At 43.4% G+C, this 23,527-nt stretch overlaps 1 protein-coding gene across 1 annotated transcript in view; it reads left to right on the top strand.

Annotated features, from left to right (window-relative positions):
* T265_03915 (hypothetical protein) overlaps positions 1–23,527 on the top strand; it is a gene marked incomplete at both ends in the record, with an annotated part of 44,441 nt that overhangs the window by 3,613 nt on the left and 17,301 nt on the right. Inside the window, 6 exons of the mRNA XM_009168516.1 lie at positions 6,710–6,856; positions 10,167–10,353; positions 11,025–11,236; positions 15,330–15,398; positions 20,181–20,569; positions 22,022–22,122. Coding sequence (XP_009166780.1) covers positions 6,710–6,856; positions 10,167–10,353; positions 11,025–11,236; positions 15,330–15,398; positions 20,181–20,569; positions 22,022–22,122 — 1,105 coding nt within the window. The remainder of the gene's footprint in view (positions 1–6,709; positions 6,857–10,166; positions 10,354–11,024; positions 11,237–15,329; positions 15,399–20,180; positions 20,570–22,021; positions 22,123–23,527) is intronic.

Below are 23,527 nucleotides of genomic sequence, written 5' to 3'. Positions count from 1 at the left end.
GAAACATTCATGTCTACTCGTTGGTAGGCGTGAATCTCTGGCTCCCGCTCAAGAGCGAAGGGTAAAAGCAACAAACCCACCGAACGTATGACTGTGGTCTAACCGGCATCAGCCAACCACGTTCGGAAAAATACTAATACTACTCCTAATAATAAAAACTCAAAGATCCCAAGTAGGGCACAGTCTCCCACATGGAGTCTTACCATCTCCGTCAGACTTGGCATTTGCAGGATGTTAAAACAGCCCATACCACTTCCTCTTGCATGTAACGCAACGCACAATCGCGTTTCCCTAGAGGACAGTCAGCCATAAATTCATGAAACGTCCGAAAATTGGTGGATCAAGCGAATGATGAGGTTGATCGTTCGGTAATTTACGCTGCCTCAGTTGTGGTGGAACTGAAGAGATACCTAATTGAAGTCACAGGCGTCAAAGAAACATGCTAACTGACTGAGGAAGTCTTTTTGAAGATGGTTTTGGGTCAGCAAGTCGACAGATAAAAAACGAGGTCTGCCCGATGGCACCAAGAAAATTTCTGACACGCACACCTTAGTTCCATTCTACATCTTGCTTTACTGAGGGTAAGGTGACAAAACTATGGTACCAAGGTCGTTACATCTACTCCAACACTGTGCTGTACCAAAGACCAAAAAGAAAAGCTCCAGGTCGAAGTTGATACCCTACTTCATTCTGTTTCGAAAAAAGATATCTTCCTAATGGAAAACTTCAATGTCGGTCAAGATTAGTCACTGCGGCCAGGCACTCATGGACTCCATGCTGGCGGGACTGCAATCGCCAACGTTTGCCGACTTCACAGACTCTGCGATATTCATGAGCTCGCTATCAGTGCCATGGGATTTTGCCTTGAAAAGCAACGGATTGACACTCACGGAGCAGCAGCGATCACTCTTTCACTCGTAAGATTTCTGATAGCTAGAAAAACAAAGGGGTTGCCAAATTTCTTGCCACTTTGAAGAGCAAGATCAAGTGATTCTTGGAATTACCTGACTCGGCAACTCAACCACACCTGAGGCAAGTGGCGAGCAAACCAAAATAACCGGATCAAAGTAATTGCTGCAGGTCGGTAGCCCAAACAATTTCGCAACTGTTTAAAAAACATCTATAGGCTGAACTTCAAACTGACCCAAAATCTCCCGGGAAGCTGACAAGGGAGAAATTTATGTAACATGAATAATTAATGGATACAGGGCAAAATACTTCATCAAACTGCTGAACAATCTTACGAGCGTCGGATCGGCTGGGGTAGACAGACTGAAGCAACGGGATATGAAAATGATCCTCGATCTCCCTTCGAATTTTCAAGAGACACAGCGGGTGAATATACAATGGCATGGCAGCTAAGGAATTCAGTGTATCGTGGTTCAACTCTGGAGAATATACTTCCCTTAATTTGCCAATACGATTTCGAAACAAGGGGTAGTTCCCCCAGAATTCAAGGATGCTCTAATCGTGCCACTGTATGATTGAAAAGGAAACAAGACTTGACCTGACAACTACACAAGCATCAGTCTACTCAGCTTCACAGGCAAGATCTTGGAACGAGTGCCACTCAACCGAAAGGCGGCTCAATTATTCGACGCACATATCCTCGTAGAACAATGCACTTGGTATTTGCTTCAGAGTGGCCTCAAGAAGAGTTCCCTGAATATCACCACTTTTTCCATGCAGTGTTCACAGACTCCACGAACACATTCAACCCCGTTGCGGACGGTTCTTCTCAAATATTGTCAACCTCATCCGAAGTAAGGAGAAGATAAGAGTGTTAAATAATGGGCCGATATCAATTGATTTCCGAATTCTTCCTTAGGAAACAACGGGAGTGTCTCTTTGCACAGGATCACTTCGGTCTCTGTTCAGTGGTCACTATGGACCATTCTGCTGCCGCAGAATCACACTGTCTACCAACTTGACCTTCGATCGTGAGGTGAGATCGTTTACAGCCAAGTATGAGTTTTGGCAGACTGGACCGAGAGGGCGATATCAATGAAACCTCCAGCATTTACTGATGAAATCACTGTTTTTTAAACCGATTTTATATGCACTGCCCGAATTGGGTATTTCGTGTTCACTAGAGTGAATGATTCTCGGAGCCGGAGGTTCTCCAACAGGCGCGCTGTGATTGAATGGAGGCTGTGATTAAATTTAGCCGTCTACAGTAGTTTAGACACTATGTCGAATAGACAAGAAAAGGATTCCGAAACAGCTTCTATGTGATCAAACGAATAGGAAGATGTAGAACCCTGACAGGCAAAGTTTTCTATATCTGGGTAGAGTGGACAAGAGTCTGAGAGCTTCTGACGCGAACCAGGTGAAGTGAGAAGCATAATTGAAGGGAACGATACAAACTAGAGATCGGTAGTTTAACGAATTCGAGCCAGACAGCTGAAGCATGCAGGAAGAAAGGGTATCACTGAATTTGTTGTATTGTGAGGCCGAACTGAAACTGCAAGGACTGCAGTTATGTTCGTCTTAGTCGTACCGAGTTAATCGGTTCCAGTAAGCACAGTGATCCATCAGCTAAAACATAGGTGGATAAAATAAGACTGCCTAACCTGACCTGGCTTAATGAGGTTACTAAAGGGCTAAACCTATGGCGGTTCTAGAAGTAGCTTTCCGTGGCGATCGCCGTATAGACCAAAATCATCGAAATTGCCTTGACATACTAAGCAATTCGGTCTGATAAGATCGTGATTGTGATTAAAAGTGTCTTCCAGTGATCGTCACGGTGTGGTCGTAATCAAGCTAAGGAAAGCTATATGGTTACATCCTGGGTTTGTCTTAATGGTAATGAAGCTTCGAGTCTGTCCGACGCGGACTTCAGTGGGTTCAACTGCTACGGTTTTTTGCCTATGTCAGAACATTATCACCCTTTTACCCTAGGTATTCCGAAGCGTTAAACCTACAACATTGCTATAGGTGACTTGCTGTGAATATCGCTGTCTAGACCTAACTGAGTAGTCGCCATGGGTATGATTAGGTTGCGTCCTATGTGTGTTGTGGGTGGCCCTGTTGAACTTTAGGATAAATAAGTCACCACAGAAGCTCTCCCTATTGAGCAACTCTTCACATAGAATTAGGCATACGAATCCACGTATGGTATATAGTAAAACTGAAATGAGGCGGCCTGTGTGCAGCACATTCAATTGTAGAATATCATAAACGAGAGATTCAGTTGAGCCTGTCATGAAAACCAAATTGATTTGCAAATGAGTGTATTTCTTGAAATGATAGACGTTTTTTGGCAGAACACGTAACAAATACTAGCCGCTACTTCCCCTGGGTATCCAACGAAGAAGTGCATACTGTTTGCCAGGTTGGGGCACAAATGACTTCCAAGGACGAACGGAGAAGCTTTATTGCGCAATTAATCGGCGGAAATCTTCGTTGGTTACAATCGGCACTGCAATACTGTGGCCGACAACGCATTGTTGATGTCACTAACTTAGCAACGAAACCGTTCTAATCTAACGGTAATGCTCATCCAGCGCAGGAACACTTGTACGCAATCCTATACTGGATGCGACTGCAGGTGTTAAGATAAACCGCGGACTCACTTGCAAGATACTAACCTACCAAAGATATCTCTTCATTCTAGCACGATTATGTACGTATATATATATATATATATAATCAGTTTTTTATCTGACGAAAGACTTCTCTGAAACCTTATCTGATCTGACGAAAGACTTCTCTGAAACCAGTTAACTCCTTCAGTTAGGTGGCCATCTCCTAGGAGCAACGCCGTATGTGGACAGTAGGAGTTATATAAATTCCAGCGAACTTTCTTATGCAAAGTAGGTAAACTGAGGAACACTTATTTGAAAAACCGTTGCTGTCAATGGGCATAACCGGCGAGGAATGCTGACAGTGCATTCGTGCAAACACTACGGGTTTGTTTCCCGGAGTTGGATTTCTCGACATAGGCAACACTCAGATGGTCATTCTAAGTTGCCACCACGATCAATGAAGCAGAATCTATTCCTTTGACTGTTGGTTTGTGTGAGCTGTCATACAGCGGTTTTACGGGGTGAAGAGCGAAGCTCACGCGAACGAAAGCAAAGGAGCTTGTTGGGAATGCATCGTGCAACTGGACGTGGCAACTTGCTACTATTGATACATCCAATACCTCCCCAATGAGCTGATCTTAATCCAAACACAGATTCCTCAAGTGCACGTTACTGCCGTTTTTTCACAGTGCGGAGATTAGTTTAATGGTCACCTGAGGATATTTTGCATTTCTCAATATAGATTTTCTGTTGTCTGTAAAGGCAATCTATTTTGCAAGTCAATAAGCACTCTACAGCTGTTTCACCTTGTGGGGAATCATCATCATTAGCTCATATACTACGAATCCATGACCTTCTGCTCACTGGTTAAACACTTAACCTTTGGACATAGATTGGTTTCACTGACGGGATGAAATCTCCTTTGGAGATTATTTTGTTACTGCTCCGACCCATGTGTACCAGAGGATGGCTTCATAATGGCAAAGCAACTTCACCGGTGAAGTCAGAAAAAACGGACTGACACACGGTTGGTAAAATGGCCACCTCCCAACAGAGGGTGTCGTTCACTGAGGTGATCTGGTGAGCCGCCTTCAGTAGAACTGCATGCGAGCGTTTCCAAAATGTCACGCCCTCAGTTTCGTTGAAGGTGCTGGCAAATATTTTAGCACCTGAGCATAAGTTAAATTTTGGTCAAGCTGCCAGGTTAACTTAAAAACAGGAAGGAAGGGATCAGCCAAATCAATGAGAACATACCTAAAATCAAATTTAGGAGTTATAACATATTCAGCAACAGTGGTGGATGAAGTTAGTTGTACCATAGATCATAGGATCAGCTGAAAGGTTTGTCACGACAATCAAAGGGAACACAGAGTTGGGCGTTTGTGGTAGAACTATCACATGTCTTCTAATTGTAAACGCCTGTAGATTATAAAGTTCAAGTGAAAGTAGCTAGGAACGCTAATCAGACCATACGAGCGTCTGTGTGGCTTCAAAGGGCTCGAATCGGTGGAGTTCCAGTTGTGCATTCGACTGTAGTATAAACCATATGGACCAACCATAGTATGGCTATTAATAAGTTGAGTCTTTTGCAAACTAAAAGGTTAGGGTAACCTGCCAGCGAAAACTTTGTTCACTTTAAAGGCAAACACTAGATATTCGGAGACCGGGTAACGGGACAGCAATCGGTACACATTCGTACCCTGGACTTCCCTCAATTGACGTATGTTATCTGTCGGATACAAGGAGACAGGACACAAAAGGTGAAACCGAACTGACTGCCTGTTCACTCTGTTCCAGGTGCCCAGTGAGCACCTCTGATGATGTGGAGGCAACTGAAGCTGGATATGCTGGGTTCCATATTGTATCGAGAGGTTGAACCGAAGGGTTTCTGCTTGGTTGCCTTGGTGCTGATTGTTGTCTCTGTGCAATTCGTTTCGCAGCGTCTGTGAAAAACCTCGAGAATGAGCTATTTATATCTCCCTGAGGATTGTAGCTCTGGATCTGCCAAAGGCGCTTTCTATGACGCTCTAGGTGCTCTAACAACAAGCAGAGGTTACAGGTGATGCTCAGATAGATAGACCAAGTGCTGTTGCGGACAAACTGGTTGGTTGTCTTTGTTTGGATACGAGAAAAATGGACAACGGAGATTGCCTGCTTTGAGTGTGTGCCGATCATAGACTGCTCCTTTGCAGTAACGAATCCAGGAATAACGCAGGTCGCTTAACAAGGTTATGTCCACCAGCCAAACTTCCGCGAGTCTAAATGAACTACACTGCAATCAGTTATCAGTGGTGAGGGTAGACCAGTGCCTGTCACTTCTTCTGGAATACCAGCTTAGACCACGACCATGAGTTTGTCCGTTGCTTTCACTGCACTTCTCAGGTCTAAGCAAAGTGTACTACCAAGGAAGCAAGAGGATTCTGTTAGAGGCACCCTTTTTGAACCAGAATGTTTGGGTCCCCAGCACATGCTCAACTGTAAACCGAGATTAGTTCAGCACCATTCTTATTCACAAGGTGAGCCGGCTTCGTCTAATTTATATCAGTATCTCTTATAGCAACTGCACTAGCCATCGTTCACCCCAACATCTCATAGGTCAGCCTATTGTGAATAAATCGGGTATCAACAGCCAGGGATAGGTATATTACTCATGATTTCTGGTGCCCCGTAGAAGCCATTAGAGAAGTTCAGTTTTATCTCTGAACACGCTGTCTCAGCACACTGCCACGGTCCTCAGCTGTAAGATCATGGTGTTTTGTATCGTGAAATTGCATAGGACCTTGAGAGACCCAAAGTCCGAGTTTTGCCTCCAACTCACGTTTTAGAGTTATACCAAGGATAAATTACTCCCTCATTTTCGAACGAATGCTCAGAGCCTGTGGTGGAAGAACGGGTTAAGGCACATTTTGGTGTATCACAGGGACCGTCATTTAAAAGTACACATCGCTTAGCGCGTCAAGAGTGGAAAAACACTTAGCAGAAGGGCCAAGAAATATAATCAATCGGGAATTAGTCCAAACGTGTGACCTACCTTCATGTGGAGACATTGATTGCGTTGTCCAATGTATTTCCGCTGAAAACCTCTCATGGTCAAATCTGATTTTCAACCTATCCTAAGTTTCCGAGGTTTCGTAATCAACCGCTCTAACGATGGCTCAAACTTTGCTTTGTTATCATTTCAGCCAGGATCACATTTACGAGTTGTACCGGCTTCTGTGTTCAGAAAATCCCGGCTTGTCACGCATGTACGAATCAGTATTGATCGATATTGTGAAATCGTTACACCGGGCGAAGCAAGCACAATGTCGCCTGGAGCAGCAGATTGAATGGTAAGTGGATCATAGAAGTTGGGCCTTATCCTCTTGGCTGTGTTCTTTTCCCCGAAAAAAAATCGTAAATTATTTACGCTATCTGAATGAAATCATGTAAATTTGAGATGCGGGTCCAACAAGGATCCAGGAGTGATGAGGAAACTAATAACAGCTTTAATAAAACAAACGTGTGTTAAGTACGAGTGTTAAGTAACTCAGACACAAGGTGAAACTGACTCGCAATCAAGATTGCAGAAGCCGGAGTCCAGTAATCTGTGACTTTTGTCCTCCCTTGAAATTCTAAGAACCTTCCTGGGCGGAAGTTGAGGACAAATGCAACCAGTGACCCGGTGTGTAAAAGTGAACAGATAAATCGAGTCGACCCAAAGAGTTAACAGTCCCCAAGTAAAATTTACAGTCTTTGATAAATCAGTGCACTTTCTCAAGAATGGCAGATAAAAGCCTGAGGAATTGAGGAACACCCCGATTGGTGCTGATAGATTATTTGAAGGTAAGAGGGTCGCACCCACTAGTTTACTGAGTCAGCCAACGTGCTCGAAGCTTTGAAGCTTTGGGATCATCGAACCTACATCTAGCCAATCAAAAACCAGATGGCTTTTAAATATTCTTATGCTTAGGTGCGTGCAGACATCGAAGTATCGTACGACGTGCTGTGCTGATAATAAACACAAATATGGAAAATCTAATTTACATAAAGTAAAGATTATTCTTGGCTTGAAAACAGAACATCCAAACGTTTGTCAATTAAACACACACCTATCATTGCTTCCGGATCAAGCCATCAACCACTCGATCGTAAGAATATGTGGTTGAACTCATGAATTTCTCTTGTCATCAGCAACCACAAGTTCTTAGTGAGGTTCCACTCTGTACCAAGAGCCGGCCAATACAATAATGTTTTATATTTAACAGCGATTTTGCGAGGAATGCGGAATGCAGTGATCATGTTGATGAATCATATCAAAGCCACAAAAATATCGCGGTGCATTTTCCGCCTTTCCAACAGGTTATGTTAGACTGAGTAACACTGCTTGTTATGGACTCTTAACAAAGTCGTTTGTTCAAGACAGTCTACCCTTAACTTACCGTGAAGGTCGGGATCCCCCGTTCACACCAACGTCTCTTCTCTTATTGAAACGAAATACATAGGCGGTGACTTTATGCACGGAACTGATGTGGACGCAGTAGTTTGAGTATACGCGTCAAATTCTGTATCCTACGATGTCTGTAGCTTTTACATGGTTCTTCATTGCAACTGCATGACGTGAGAAAGTTTGTAGAGAGTAATGCGATCATCTCATGCTCCACTGTTTCTCCTGATTCTATAAAATTTTCGTTCGAGTGAGAAAACTAACATTTGTTATTTCTATGCGATTACTTGAAATCATGAATTGGAATCATTATCAAGATATATCATTCCTCAGAAGCTACTGTCACGTTCTACTCACGTGGAAGGTTGCCAAATGTTCGTGTACTCAGTAGGTCTGTTCTGGCGCTTTATCAAGACATATCATCAGAATCTGTGGTGGTCTAACATCAATAACTGTTTGTTCGTCACTATTTATCTTATCCATGAATATTCTTTTGAAATTTAGGGACCATCTGTAGTCGGGCTGTTCACATGGTCCCGGCGGAGATACAAAAGTTCTTCAAACCAATCAGTTTAAAAACTAATCAGCTTTATTGTAATAATCAAATCTAAGCGATCAGAGTTTTTTTCCGTAAAACTAGAAGGAAGCGCTGGTAGTTCGTGATATCTATCCTGAACACACATCTGTCCGGCAGGACCCCATTATTGACTGCTTCAAGTTACTCCTGTGAACCGGTTAGCTCCCCCTTCCGGAAGAGATCATCCTGCCTTAAAGACCAGTCTACCACTTAAAATAGCGGGATAACTTGGTTTCTCCTAGTGTCCGAGAATTAACTAGTTCCTACTAAGTTTCCACTTAGTTTCGCTGCTCCGCAACGCAGCAAACATTCTGCGCGTGCCATCAAACGTTACAACTGGCATAAAGCAGAAGAGTCTATGACTCAACAGCAAATACATTGTCTGCTAGATAGCGTTTTGGTTTCGATGCAAATTCTTTGCTAAGACATTCAACTTGGCGACTTCATTGATCGAGTTGATGACGGGCTCTGTGGCTGGATGTCGCAAAGTGCACAGTTGAGCCAAAATCAGATCTTTGTCTGCTTACTTGTGGGATGTAGATCTTCAACTCCATTGGTAACAGGAGATCACTCATGTTCACACTGGCATTGGGGGAAACAGTAAATGCACCGGGGTCAAAACTGGTTCGATCTAGAACCTTGGTGGGTAATTTTGGGCACACTCTTCAAAAACATTTTCAAGTGAACTTTTATCTGAACACGAAATCACCTGGTAAGACAACGAAGAAGTTGGTCTGTGCCTTACCTGGTCGGACTACAAGCTGATGAGGACTAAGTCGTTGAGGATCATCAGCGTATCAGCTCAGATTCGAATCTAACGTATGTTGGCGAAATTATTCCCGTTCACTCTCGTATAAAGCATAAAAATGGTAAACCGTTGGATACACTTGCTGTACACAGTCAACGAGTCAGCAGACCTAACCTAGATAATCGCCTAGTTCACACCTGGAACCACATGGGAGAACAACAAAGCATTCATAACTGCTGGAGTCATAACAGAATTAACAGTGTCATTTGATCCAGAGCAAGAATATTTGCTATATTCCCAGAGAATCATTACCGATTCTTACATCTTGCTTACAAGTGCACATTGTTGGAGAATGGGGAGGTCTGACGGAGGTACGTCAATGCGAGTTACACTCACTCTCTAATATTCAAGTAATTCAACCGTGTTCGCGCATAGCACACCGTACAGTCGGTTCGCGCACTGAAAATAGGCAGGCCACTTAAACCAGGCTTCCCAAACATAGCAAACACGCATGTGTATTTGGTAAATAAGTCAAAAGTATGCAAACTGCCCGTCACGTTACTTTGGACAGGGGAAATTCATACTATCCTGCTAGAAATTCGTGGATTCTAAGCAAGGATATGTCACGTGTTCTGTATGCAGCAAAGTGGTCTCCTTCAAGAAAATCCACTTCGAAAACGACAGCTAAGCCCCTTCTGTGACTGGTATTTGTTTCAGAAATAAGGAATGCTTTGTTTTCTCCTCATTGATCAGTTTCTTTTATGTGAGTCTTGGTGATGATTAATTCACACAGAAGACAGTTTAGCAACCTCAGTATTCAGTGAAACCGTATGAAATATTGAGCAGTACCCGTCTTGTCGCATTGTCTTCTGTCTTGACATGCTTATACAGTGAGAGGACCCAACACAGTGCAGATATACTGCGCTTATCCGAGGAATTGGATCAACAAATCCAGTTGGCCGAGCAGGCAGCTCGCGCTCGTGAGCGTGAACTGGCTTTAACGGAATTTCGTGGACAACTGGAAGCCAAGTCGGCTCAAGTAGAGCAACTATTAGAACGTCTAAGACAAGTTGAAGAGGTAAGAAGACAGGTCATGTAGATATTTTCTTTATTGCCTATTCCTCCATTGAAATTGTTCGCTTACTGATGGTCGCAGAGGTTTTCAGTTAAAAAAAAGGAGATCACATAATATCCCCATGGTTTGTATTCTAGAAACAGAAACTTAGCGTTCCAAAGTTAAGCGAAAAGATAGAAAATGTGACGCTTTGAACTGCAGCGGGATTACTACCCACAGGTTCGAAAGTCAGTGTCACTGATCCGATAGGATTACCCTGGTTGAAACCTGTTCATCCTTTTCAGGTTAAACGACGAATAAGTAACATAGCCACATCCAGCGCAAACGTCAAAATAAATGAAACAATGTCAGAGAATTAACGTTATTTTCCAAAGAAGATGAGTCAGAATGACAGTAGCATAAACCAAAAATGTCTTTGTGAAAAAGGATTACTGTATTTGTCACTTGAATGGTCTAAACAAACACCAAACAGGAGGGCTATCGTAACTGTACATCTTTGGGATGTGTTGTTATGGTCCTTGGGATCAATGCACAAGCAGTTTCGAAGAACCATTCCTCTGATAAAATATTCCGTATTTCGGTTAACTATATTCATTGTGGGGGCGGATAGACCAATGAGTTGGTTAGTTGTAACAGCCAAGTGAATTCTCAAAAGTGTTTCTTTTGCACACCAGCAAAACCTGACGATGGAACATGCCGGGTCAAAGAAATCAGTCCAGATGGATGACCGACTGAACGCCCTCCAGGCTGAAATCGCACAACTTCGCTTGGAACGCACCAGCCTCGAGGATATGCTAACAGCCACACGTGCCGAACTTGTCCAGACAAGAACGGAACTAACCACTTTGAAGCAATCTTTCATTGAGAAGTCCCGAGAGTTGGAAAGGTGAGATTTTAATACCTTGTTAACAAATATGATTATCAAACACTAAAATCTTTTTGCATTTGGACGCTGAGCAACACTGCGTATTACATGCTAAGCCTGAAGCTAAACAGTATCTGTAACCGTATGATAAGCTTCTGGGTTTGGACGTGATCGTATGCGCCTACAGAGTAAGCTTGGAGATAACTGTGGTTCAACTATTGCCTGAAGTGAATACTTCACTTTGGTGTCTTGTCACGGTCTGTTGGGAAGATCTCAAGAGGTCAAAATCTGTTTGCCTTCCAAAAAAACGATGTTTTCTAAACCTCCTAACCTCACCACTTTGTCAAGCTTCTTTGAACTGCCCTTGAAGCGGTCGAAGCCGAAATCATTGACTCACGTAAACAAATCTAGACTGAAATAGCCCATCCAGTCAAGCGAAATCCTGAGGACCAAACGCGTCCGACCAACACGTCCAAACGATAAAAGACCGGAGAGAAAGATATCCCTCGACGCGCGATTCATTTTTCCGTGAACTGTATCACATCTCGTGGTTCTAGATACTGAGCAGTGCGAGATCTCCAAAATGCATGCAAAGCTCCACGGACAAAAGTTAATCCTGTTTTAAGGATGAAAGAACCTTCGCGATCACTCAGTAAAATGCAGTTAGTCCTCCAGGTTACTACTAGCAGATAAATATTTCATCGAGTGATAACTGCTGAAGCACGTATTACGGAACAGTCATGTCAACTATTGCATAACTTATACGTAGGACATCTAAAATGCGTCGTCGACCCATCATTTGGGTGTAAACCAGCCAAGACATCCCTGAACAACCTGATAAAACTGGGGTCCACAAAATCAGTTTCACCTATCCGATTTTCTAGTCTACAGGAGAAAAGTTGTATTTATGTCTCATTTTATATATTTTGTACTCCAGGGTACTTGTAAAGATGATCTATAGAACACTCGAAAACAGCTTGTTGACAACTTTCTTCGGAATGACCGAGGTTCTTGTGGCCGACAAAAGAATGTTTCGAACTGAATCATTCAAGTCGCAACAAGCTGCCGTTTCCATCCTACTGGCACACTGTTTTAGACGCTTTAGAAACACTTACGTTGTCGTGTTGAATCCACAGGCCTTGGAGTCAATGGCCAAATGCTGCCCCTGACTAAAGACAGCCAATGTCTACCGTGGGATCAGCCGAGTGAACGGTGTCACGTTGTGTGTAGTGGTGACGGCACCTGGGAGGAAGAACTGACGGATACATCAAACCAAGACGAAAACAGCCAACTGTTGCGACTATCTAGCCAAGTATCATCAGTCTATGCGTAGCTGGTTAGAAGTGCAGTCCAAAAACAATTCTGAAATGCATGTTTAAGCAGAATCATCTTATGAAGTTTACACAACCTCATTTCGACCGCCTAATTGTTGTACAAAGCTCTTCCAATATCAATATATGCGTAGCTGGTTAGAAGTGCAGTCCAAAGCAATTCTGAAATGCATGTTTAAGCCGAATCATCTTATGAAGTTTACACAACCCCATTTCGACCGCCTAAATGTTGTACAAAGCTCTTCCAATATCAATACTGTTTCACATCATTTGAGTAGTGGATTGCAAAGAAACTCGTAGAGTGTACAGAGAAGCAGTTTTAATCAAAGTTAGTCGAAATCGAAGTGTATAGTTGTCCGTAATTCAAGTGAAAACTGATTTTGGTGTTGTACTGTTAGATGAAGACAAAATCACCTTCAGCCCTGATGTCTAAAATTTGAACTAGACAATCTGCGTTTTCTGCAAATCAAACTAGGAAAATCTTTGCTGTTCACGCGATACTAACGCGATTCATAAACTTTAATAAACAGTCTCATTTGGTTTGTCTGGGTGACTCCGTTCCATGGGTGAACCGGTCGATAGAATATCACCCAGCAAAAACCACAGTCTTCGCTTGAACAACTTTGGATGAAACGTGATAAACTCCCTCTCAAATGCGACGCATCCTCTTCAAGAACAACGATTAGGTCATTCACGATTTTCAGCTCAGTTATTCTTTAGTAGGGACTACATACGGTAGAAGTTACTGAATTTTGGAAGGTGTGGCACAAAACAGCCCTGAGAAACTCAATGTGTGAACGGTTTGCGCAAACATAGAGTTATTTACTCACGTGTTGACAAATATCCTAGTAGACTGTTGGCCAGAAATATGCTGCCCAAATAACAGGAGGAATGCAAAATATTGATAGGTAATTGCATGAGCTCCCGAACAACCCCAAATGAATACGGTGTATCACTATAAATAGCAGAGAAAGAAGCCTTTAGCGTGTGGAAGGGATGGTAAGCCACTCAGTTTGTTTAATCAGAATCATAACTGTGCATACTTCATCTTACCAGGAATGCATCCTTCCACCAAATACTCGGAAATGGCATCTTACTCTACCAAAAGTATATTTCTTGACTAATGTCCCTCATAAAAGCGCTGCACGTCAATCCTGCGGCCATGGGAAAGTCTACAGGAAGCCCTCACCTAAGTTCTCCACATCAAATGGTGTCAGGCAAGACTGGCTTCTTTCACCTTTCCTCTTCAACTTCGTCAGTGATACGATTATGGAAGACTCACTATCAGCCAACAATGACTGTGAGGTCGAAGTGCGGGACGGACGTCTGCTCACAGATATCGAGTACCCAGACGACATCGCTTTTCTTGGATCTGATCCCGTGGTAATTCAAACAATATTAAATAATCTAAATAATTCTGCGTCACGGTTTAGCATGCGCTTCAGATCTGCGAAATGTCACGTGCTTCTGCAAGACGAAGTGGGCTAGGACCCTAGCCCCACGCATGCGAATGAACCGGTTGAGGTAGTAGACAAATTTGTTTACCTGGGCAGCTGTATCAGTCCCGGTGGTCTCGCGAAAGATGACATTTCCATCCGGATTGGGAAGGCCAGAGTATCTTTTGCGAACCTACGTCATCTGTGGCGTAAGCGTGACATCAGCTTCTCTGTCAAGGGTCGAGTTTACAATGCTGCGGTGCGCTCCATATTACTATATGGATCAGAAACCCGGCCGCTGCGCGCTGAGGATGTCAAAAGACTCAGTGTTTAACCATCGATGTCTTCAGAGCATTGCCCGGGTCTGGTGGGAAAACCGGATAAGCAATGCTGAGGTAAGTCGAATGGTATTCGGAAGAAATAACCCACTCTCGATAGATGAACTGATCACGCTGCATAGGTTGCGCTGGTCTGGCCACGTGCTGCGTATGCCGGTTGACCGACTTCCTCATTGACGTCTTCCTGGATGGGGATCCCGAGACGGGGCAGACCAATGGTTAGAGACATTATCAGACATGACCCAGTCGCACTCTCAGTGGCGCTCGTGCATCCAAGCCATTACCTTCGACACAGCTCCCTCCCCAATTATTCTATTTAGCAGTCCACTGACAGTACTGTATTTACGCACCGATTCATCGGTTCCCGCCTCCCAGTGCGCAGCTATCTACCCACCTTCCCAACTCACCGGTGGATGGAATTGTAGCATCTACAACCACTGTATGGTAACTACGCGGTTCTTACAGCTGGTAACAATGATGATGATGAGATTATGAAGATGGTGATGATGACGATGATGATAATGATGATGATGATGATGATGATGACGTAGGTTACCGGTGTGCGTGAAAAAGTGTCACGGGCTTCGCTTCCAAGAGAGTTGCTGGTCAATTTTTTTCATCAAACCTGTATCTCTAATCCGAAGTATAAATTTTACTAGATAGCGCTGGTATTCTCAAACGTGAACGATATCGAGCGACCGCTGTTTTTCTACTTCCGTGGTGGAACGATTCCCATGAGTTTAACCCTTTTAAATAAACAGAAAAATTTCTGAGTACCCACTTCCGACATGTGCTACTTATCCGGCAAAATGAATCGGTACCATTGAGTAAATCTACTCTGCGTTGACGATTGTTAACCGTGGGTGTCGCAGTTTCTTACAAACGATCATCATTGATTTGACCCTAACGGCAATCAGAGTCAATCAGTTGCAATGGAAGTTTGCCTTCTCTGAAGTAGGAAAACCACATATTTACGTACGTAACCGTATCATTTTCTCTTGTGCTCCAGCCATATTGCTACCTATGTGGATGTCGTAAAAGAAAACTCAAATCTGAGTAGCCAACTTACTCTGCTTCAGTAAGTTATTTCGATGAATGTAATATTTTTATAGGGTAATTGTTCATTGCGCATCAACTTCAGAATCAAAGACCGGATATCATCCACACAAAATTACTGATTGGTGCATCGTTCCAGGATAGTTACTGACTGGTTACGAGTCTCTGCGTGTTATATTCTCGAGTAGCTAGGCTTTACATGTTTTTAAAATTTTCATGCGTCTAGCCAACTTGGAGCTTTTTCTGGTTCAAATCAGTTCTTGTGTGCATGTTGTCGTATATCGCGTAAATTGACGCCATCTCTACTGCAACACAGATTTTCGGCAAGCATCTAAGAAGATGAAAGTCAAACACGGTCAGAATGTAACTTTCATCACGTTATTATTCAGCAAGAAGTTGCAAGAAAAGCATTTGTTGAGAGAGCTCGCGAAATTCGTGCTAAAGATGAGCTCTCTCTAGAGATTCAGTTGCTAAAATTAGTGGCGCAGATGTCAGCCTCCTGTAGCAATGAAGCCGAATCTCCTGTTTAGAGCGCGTTTCAAGCAACTTCTGATACGCACCTCATACGCCTGTATGAACTATCGTTCAGGTACACATAATATGTCCCGGTCAAAAGCCGTTTCATCAAGCGTCAAAACCAGCGCTAATTCAAATGACGAATATTGCTTTCATTCAGATAGGTAGATGTAGATAGCTAGATGAATCCTATGTAGGGTTGCTCAAGTGAAAATCTTAGGGATTCACCTGAGCGAAGGCCTTCAGCATAGATCAGAAGGAAGGAATAGCACGTTGTTCAGAGTTGGCCTCTGGAATTTGGATTGTATATTGGGCCACAGTTAGCATTGAAGCATTCTTCCATTAAAAAAAAGCTGCTCAGCAAGCGCAGCGTTCAGTATGACACTAGTTCGGTGCTTCCCTATCCTCCAGTCACATGTTAAGTAGTGTGAAACGTACTATGTTGAGAATAGCTCTGGAGCGCCATGCATACTGGGGTGGACACATATGAATTATTTTCAAATAACTTGGGTTCATACTGAAAACTAATAGAAATTGAGCTGATTGGGATACGATTTTCATCATCACATTCAATCCGAATTATTGGCACCCTTATACCTCACTTTACCGCTGTACTTGTCATTAGCAAAGGTTGAAATATTATTTCTCACTTAGTTAAAAGTCTATAGAATTAAAAAATCAGGAAGCCGGGACTGAGCATATCATGCCATTTAGACAGCTGGTATGTCTAGACGGAATTTAAAGGAAGTACGAGACTACATGCTGTCCAAAATTTGACTGCAGTTCTATCTTTCCATTCATATGATAGCAAAATTCATACTGTCAGTGACTTGGCTAATTTTGTTTTACTCGAACTGTCTAGTCCCAATTCGAATATGATAATCAGAGACTCTGTCCTGAAAACAACTGTCCTGAACAAATATCACGTCCGAAATTAGCTATGATATTGTTCTAGTAAAGTGCAACCCAAAAAATCAAACGAGATAGGGCTTTAAGTAGCTCGCTGACTAATTAGAGCGATTGTAGCAACCAGGCACTATCGGTAGTGCTCCTAAGCAGTCGGAAACAAGTTCATGAGATTCTGCTGTTTACCAGCACCTAAACAGAGTAGGAAACATGCGGAAATCCTGTAAGTATATGGGGTAGTTCTTTCCTTCCCTCCCCAGGACGTACATATTTGAGAACAAACTTCCGGAAAAATTTTTTTGTGCTGAAAGACTCCGACAATAAAATCTTCGGCCAGGGCCAAGGACTGACACCGAGAAACATTTTTATCAGAATCTACCGCATGAAGGATCAAGAAATAATCCTCAGGCTGTCAGATGCGCAATAGATCATCTTCAACGGAGCAAAGTGATCCTGTCTTGTTTGTCTATGTATATTAGATGTAAGACATCATCCTTCAGCTGTAACGCCCTTTCGGTGCTTAGCTGCCATGCTACCCGCAGAATGCATGAGGGCTGGGATACTGCCAGGTTGTCTAAGCCTAGACAGGGGGAGTCGATAGGCAGAGGTCGGGTTCGAAACACGGACCTTCCCATCAGTAAATTCGCGCTCTAACCACTTGAGCCATCTCGCTCATAAGACATAGCAATGAAACACTGGCAAGTCAGTTACTGGCTGCATTCAGTGCATTACTCCTACGATTTTCTTCCGGATTCGCTGAATATCCTATGATCTTTCTCATTGATCACGATAAACCTTACCCATATAAGCAGTTGACAGCGCGCAAAAAATTCACTCGGACTAGCCCGCATTTTACAACCACGCATGTTTACCATGCGGCGGTTGCCATGGTATATTATTGATTACTGATCAGCACACCACAGTTTGTCTAACAGGCGCACGAACGGTGGCCGTTTGCTTTCGTGGACAATGGATGACATCTGAAGTGATGACAGAGTGTGGTTGTGCGTTTAGATTGTTTCTGGAGAAGCTTTTCTCACTATTCGTATCCGGTTTCCTTTGATTTCCAGCCTGGAGAAATCAGTCCTCACAAGGTACCACTTTGTGTGCAAGTGAGAGCAATTGACCACTGGGCCTCCTTAATCGATCTAGTCCGTAAATGTGCCTGGACTGAATTTCACATGTGTGATGACCACAGATTAAAACAACGATACACTGGTACAGTAGTACTTCCTGAAATGCACAGTAAGCATTAGGTTCATTTGAATGACGGAAAAATGACTTCGTCTACAAAAATGTCCAACTGGGAGACTATTCATCGTACAGAATATGGATAGATCAGAAAGTTGGATAGACAGTTTTCTGATCAGTAGCTCGGGTCAAGTTTTCCAGAAAGCTGTTGAACTGCATCTGTTTTTGTACGGCAGGATTTTGACGAAGTGCAAACCTCACAAAATAACAAGTACCCCATGCACAAAAGAGGTCCATAATTTGTCTTCTAAATTCCAGGCATGTCCAGTGGGTTTTGACACAGACCATCATGAGAAAGTTGCTTTGGCTGAAAATGGAGCACAGAATCAAGGCACAATAAAGTTGCATATTATGGAATCTCGACTGGAAGAAAGTGATATCCAATGATGAAGGAAAGTGTGGTCAGGACCGGATCTTTTGGTCACGAATACTTAAGAAATCCGTGTGTAATTAAGTAGGCTCATCACTCAGTTTAGGCTGAACTTATTGTAGCGTTTCCTGCTCCATCATACACACGTCATCGGGGTATTCCCCACCCTTAATCCAAGTCAATTATAAGTTTAGCTGACAGACCGAACTCGCGCTCTGGGAACTTAACTCTGGGTGATATCCTTTTGGAATTTAGAGGTCCTATTTTGACCGTATTATATCTGCTGATTCGCCAATCTGTTCTATCTGACTGCTGACCCGCTTCAGTGCCCGATGCTGGAAAAAAAAGACTCACAGAGGGGTACACAACAGCTACATTCCGAATGAGAAAGTGCGAAGGCGTGAGTGCGTGCGAGTGCGAAAATACAACGGTCCCAAGCTAGTTATTGGAGGGGCACTCTCTAACTCGGTCCAATGCTGACGCACGCGGTCTGGATTTGGTACAAGGCTGTGAAGCGCTCATATTGAGGGAGCGTTGTCTGTCTGGTCAACATCCAGTGGAGCAGAGAGCCTCAGTAGATTTCGGGCTTTCAGAAATCTGGCCTTCCTAATAGACCGAATAAGGAAGTCCTATTAAGTGTCAGCTTCTACACTGAAGGTCACACACTTCGTCTAATTTTCTTGTTCACGTTCACACCACTCTCGTTCAGACGATCTTCCTCCTGTCCTGATGTCCTGGAATGAACATGTCCTGGAATACCTCAACCACGTTCCAAAAATCAAAAATTGTCCAATAGATCTCAAGTCTCCGTGCGGCGACCTGACTGCGAAGTATTGACGAGGCAGTAAAATTGACCAACATATTCAGGACATGTACGAGGTAACCGTTCGAGTCGTCGGGCAAACCGACCACATCACTCAAGAGTGAACAAGTTCGCCCACTCAGACGTAAAAATTCAGATGCGTCCAGAATGTGCTCGTGTAGTAGTGGTAACACACTCCCCTAGCATGTCAGATTGCGGAATTTAAACCCCGGCAAAGCCGAGTATATGCACCGCTGATGAGTACGTGGCTCGAGTTCAGTGCTTCTACCTTTTGTGGAGATTCATGAGAATTGTTGGAACGAGATTAATCTGAATGCAAATTACACTAATTTCGAAACAATCTACTTTTAGTTGCTCTACACATTATAGGTTAACTTACGCAAAAGGGGTGGTAAAAGCTGAATGAAAGCCGGAAGTGCCGATCTGACTTTGCGGGGCTAAATTTCGGACCCCCTTTTACGCCTCAACTGTATTTTGAAACACATCAATTGTTGTTGACTGACAAATCTCCTCAGCTTCATGTTTAATTCACAATGGTATTTGAGAGTTACAGGCTTTCTTTATAAAAAAGGTTATTTTCATCGTTCATTAGAGTTTTCTGTTCACTTTTATTTGGTTTGTGGCGTTGTTCTTCTAGAGTCTTCGATCCACATGTATTTCGCGATCACTCGCTCATCGAAACAGTTGCGTGTCTGCTAACTTGAAATTTTCAAACGTATAGATATTTCGTATGTCCATTTTCTATTGCCAATTCGCGAAATCTTCTCATATCAGTAGTTAAATACTGTCCCTCTCGGAACCAGGAATTAACTGTAAGAGTTTTGGCCTCAGCAAGCAGAAGGGTTGAATGTACATTTGATATATGGGGAAAATTCCTTCATTCCTAATTCCTGTGTTCCCCCGAAATGAAACCAAACTGCTTTTGCTGTGATTTACAGAGAAGTGAACAGAGAATTATGCGATGCCAACGATTGTCTATGTGCCGTACTAGAGCGTAGTACTGAGGATGTAGAGAACACCGCGTGTTTGAAGGATGCAGCCACCGCCTATTCCCTGTTGTACTCAAACTTCAAGCAACTGTTAGTGGAAAAGCACATTCTTGGTGCTGGCACCCCAAAAGAACGCTCTTTTACCTATCACCAGTCGAATTCAATCGCAGAAGAAAGCTTGGAAGCGATATCACCCGAACCAAAAAAGATTGTTCTTCGACCTGTTCCTGGACGTCGCCGCCGGGACACAGAACGCACGAGTATTCCACCAAACACACTATTTACTCAAGAAAGCTTCAACGCTTGGGTAGAAACTTGTGGCGAATCTCTTCATGGGGGTAAGTTCTGTGTGCCGTATGAGAAAAGTGAGCAGTTTACAATATGGGCTTTAATAAATCGACAAACCAAGCAGCGTATTTCCCGAAAATCTGCGTACTTGGATAGACGGTGGGTCATTTAAAAGCGAATGAAATGACATCTCATGTCGGTCTAAATATCGTTTCAAATCTATTTGAGTACTCTTACAGAGCTAAAGGAAAAATGAATCACCTGTTGGGATAGATAAACCATGTGGGGGTAGTCCCAGCTTTGACACTTTGAAAACCCTCAACGAAATCACAGATTCACTTACGAATTGCATTATAATTTCAAGTGAAGTGGATAAAATGGGATGACTTTGGAGAGAGGGTGACAAATTTTATGGAGAAGGACTCACATAAGTTCTGTTTGAAGTGACTGTCATAGAATGACTAGGAAGAAAACGTTCGCGCACCGTCGCATCAAGAAAGCTTCCAATGGTGAACTCCGACCATTTCGCCTCTAGACCTAAATAACACATTCCTCTGTGGGAGCAGTTTATCTTTTCAGCCCTCTCGAGGAATGTGCTAGTAAGTTGGGCGATTTTGGACTAGTATTCGGTATTTGGTATTGAGCCGGTACATAACATTTCAAAAAGGTTTTTGAGCCCTGTATCTTCATTTACCTGCGTCTACCGGTGAAAGGAAGAAGGCCTTCGCTGCCGAGTTATTTATTAGAAAATGTCGACTGAGCAGTTACAGACTATTGAACAGGGAAGCAAAACTCTCATATGCATCTTGCTTACAAAAACTGAATATTCATCTTCTCTTTGAACGCGTCTTTCTGAACTTTCCTGGATATTAATTGACTGTTGTTCAAAGTAAATGCTACAAAGCGACTTCACAAATTCCGAAATAGATCTCCCTTTTCAAGAGGAGCAAAGCGAATTTACAAAAAAAACATACTACTCACATGCCTCCCCCATCAATAGTATCACCGTTACATCGGTGGTCATTGCTGAGACCGGTACCACCTGGCTCGCAGATGTTCGTCTAGTTTGTATTTGGAAGCATTGTTATCAGCGTTTCCATCTACGGTAGCGGACAATGAGTACTGGATAGTAGCAATCCGGCGTGACAACAATGACAGCCGCAGGAAGCTTGATGGGTGGAATGACGTCCGATTGGTAGGTTGTCATTATGTAGCAGTGGTGGACGATTTAAGTCCGTGTTCCCTTCGAATTGTTTGTTAGAGAGTAATTAGTTCATACATGACTCAGTGATGCTGTTGGGGAGGTGGGTGCATGAACTGAAATCTCTACCGCGTCCGGGACTCTTAATGCCTAGGAAAACATAATCGACTACTGTATTCAAAGTAATACCTGTGTGTTTCACGGAGCTTCTCTGCTGAACGGGAACTACTCAATCATCTTTTGAACGTCATTTCTAAGGAAATTCGGCCTTTTCACTCCGTCTTTGGTCTTTTTTCTATAGACAGTGGACTTTCGAGTTTGCGCGATGTTCCAGAGTTTGAGTCCGAGATGGAGTTGGAATCACCAGTCGACCACGCTGCAATCTCAAGCCAAAAGAACGCGGTGAGTCGTTATTTTGAGAAGTATTTCAGTTCCTTCTTATTTTGACCATTGAACTACCGCATTGTTTACCGCGAAAAACAATATTAACAGTGCATTTATATATAAAGTGAAGTAAATTTGTACGATGAAGGGTGGCGAGCTTGGTTAAGTAAAGTTGCATCATTGGGTAGAGTCAGTTGGTTTCAAAAAGCCTCAGACACTTGACTTACAAACCTGAATGAAGCATATGTGGAGCTTTTAGATGTTAGTGGAGTTATAATCATTCTTTGGTATGCCGTCTCCAGAGGGTAGTGTTACCATCGTTCACCCTTTTGTGGACTAGCTGCCATGCCATCCGAAGGAGGCACGAGGGCTGGGATGCTGCCGGGCTGCCCAAGCCTAGACAGGAGAAGTCGAGATACAGAGGTCGGGACCGAACCGCGGACCTTACGGTCAGTAAATTCGCGCTCTAACCACTGAGCCATATTGCCCTCTACACTCACCGTAGATAACGCTGGCTGTCAAAAGTATAGCTTGTTGATTGTCAAGGATAAGCATTTACTGGAAACAAAGCAACCAACTTTTTCTCTCAGCAGAAACATTCAGAAGCAGCCGAGATGAAATACACAGTACTCCTCGTACACTGCAACCTCCTTGTAGCAAATTTCTGTGTAGTATGACGGACGTCTGCACGGTCAATTTTGCTCTTGAATTTACCTTTGAAATACGGCCCCTGTCTGATACGACGTGCAACCGACCTTCAGGAGCTACCGATTCGACTTTTGCTGTCCGGATGGCGTTAATCCTACAGCCAAGTCAAACTACCTGGCCGATCATCAAACTTACATAAGATATAAGCATAGACACAAACCGTAACTAAGCAAGTTGCATGCATTGGAAACAAATGTCTGAGTTAGCTTTCGAGCCAACGACGAGGCAGGATCTCACGTGTGCTACATGTACCCTCCTGTCACTTGTTCGGGCACTTCGTCCAGTTTTCCAGTCATCCATTCCGTATATCGCTCGGTTGTGCGAATGTGCTGTAGTGCGCACTGCATCTCGACACTGCATGGGACACCACAGACAACGATTTCTCCATCCGTTTGTGGGTGCCACAGACAAGTACGATATGGTAGAGATGAGTCAGGCCGTCGGATCGTTCAGCCCATCCGACCGCCTTATGGGTGCGGGACAGACAAACCGTTGAAGGTTCAACAAACGGAATACTGATTTCCTGGTGAGCATGCATAAACAAGCATAAGTGATGAAACCTATGCAAGCTCACCAACCGAACGATCGTTGACCTCTATGTGCAGTCAGGATGCGACAGCAAACTTCCAACTTTCGCGACAGAAGGGATTCACCGTTGTAAGTAGCATGAGTAGTCAAACGGCCTTGTCAGTGGCAGCTCCAGGACTGCCGATCT

The sequence above is a fragment of the Opisthorchis viverrini genome (genome assembly GCF_000715545.1).
Source record: "Opisthorchis viverrini unplaced genomic scaffold opera_v5_58, whole genome shotgun sequence".
Classification (NCBI taxonomy): domain Eukaryota; kingdom Metazoa; phylum Platyhelminthes; class Trematoda; order Opisthorchiida; family Opisthorchiidae; genus Opisthorchis; species Opisthorchis viverrini.
The sequence above is the reverse complement of the archived record's forward strand: the minus strand, read 5'-3'. Positions and strand labels throughout refer to the sequence as shown.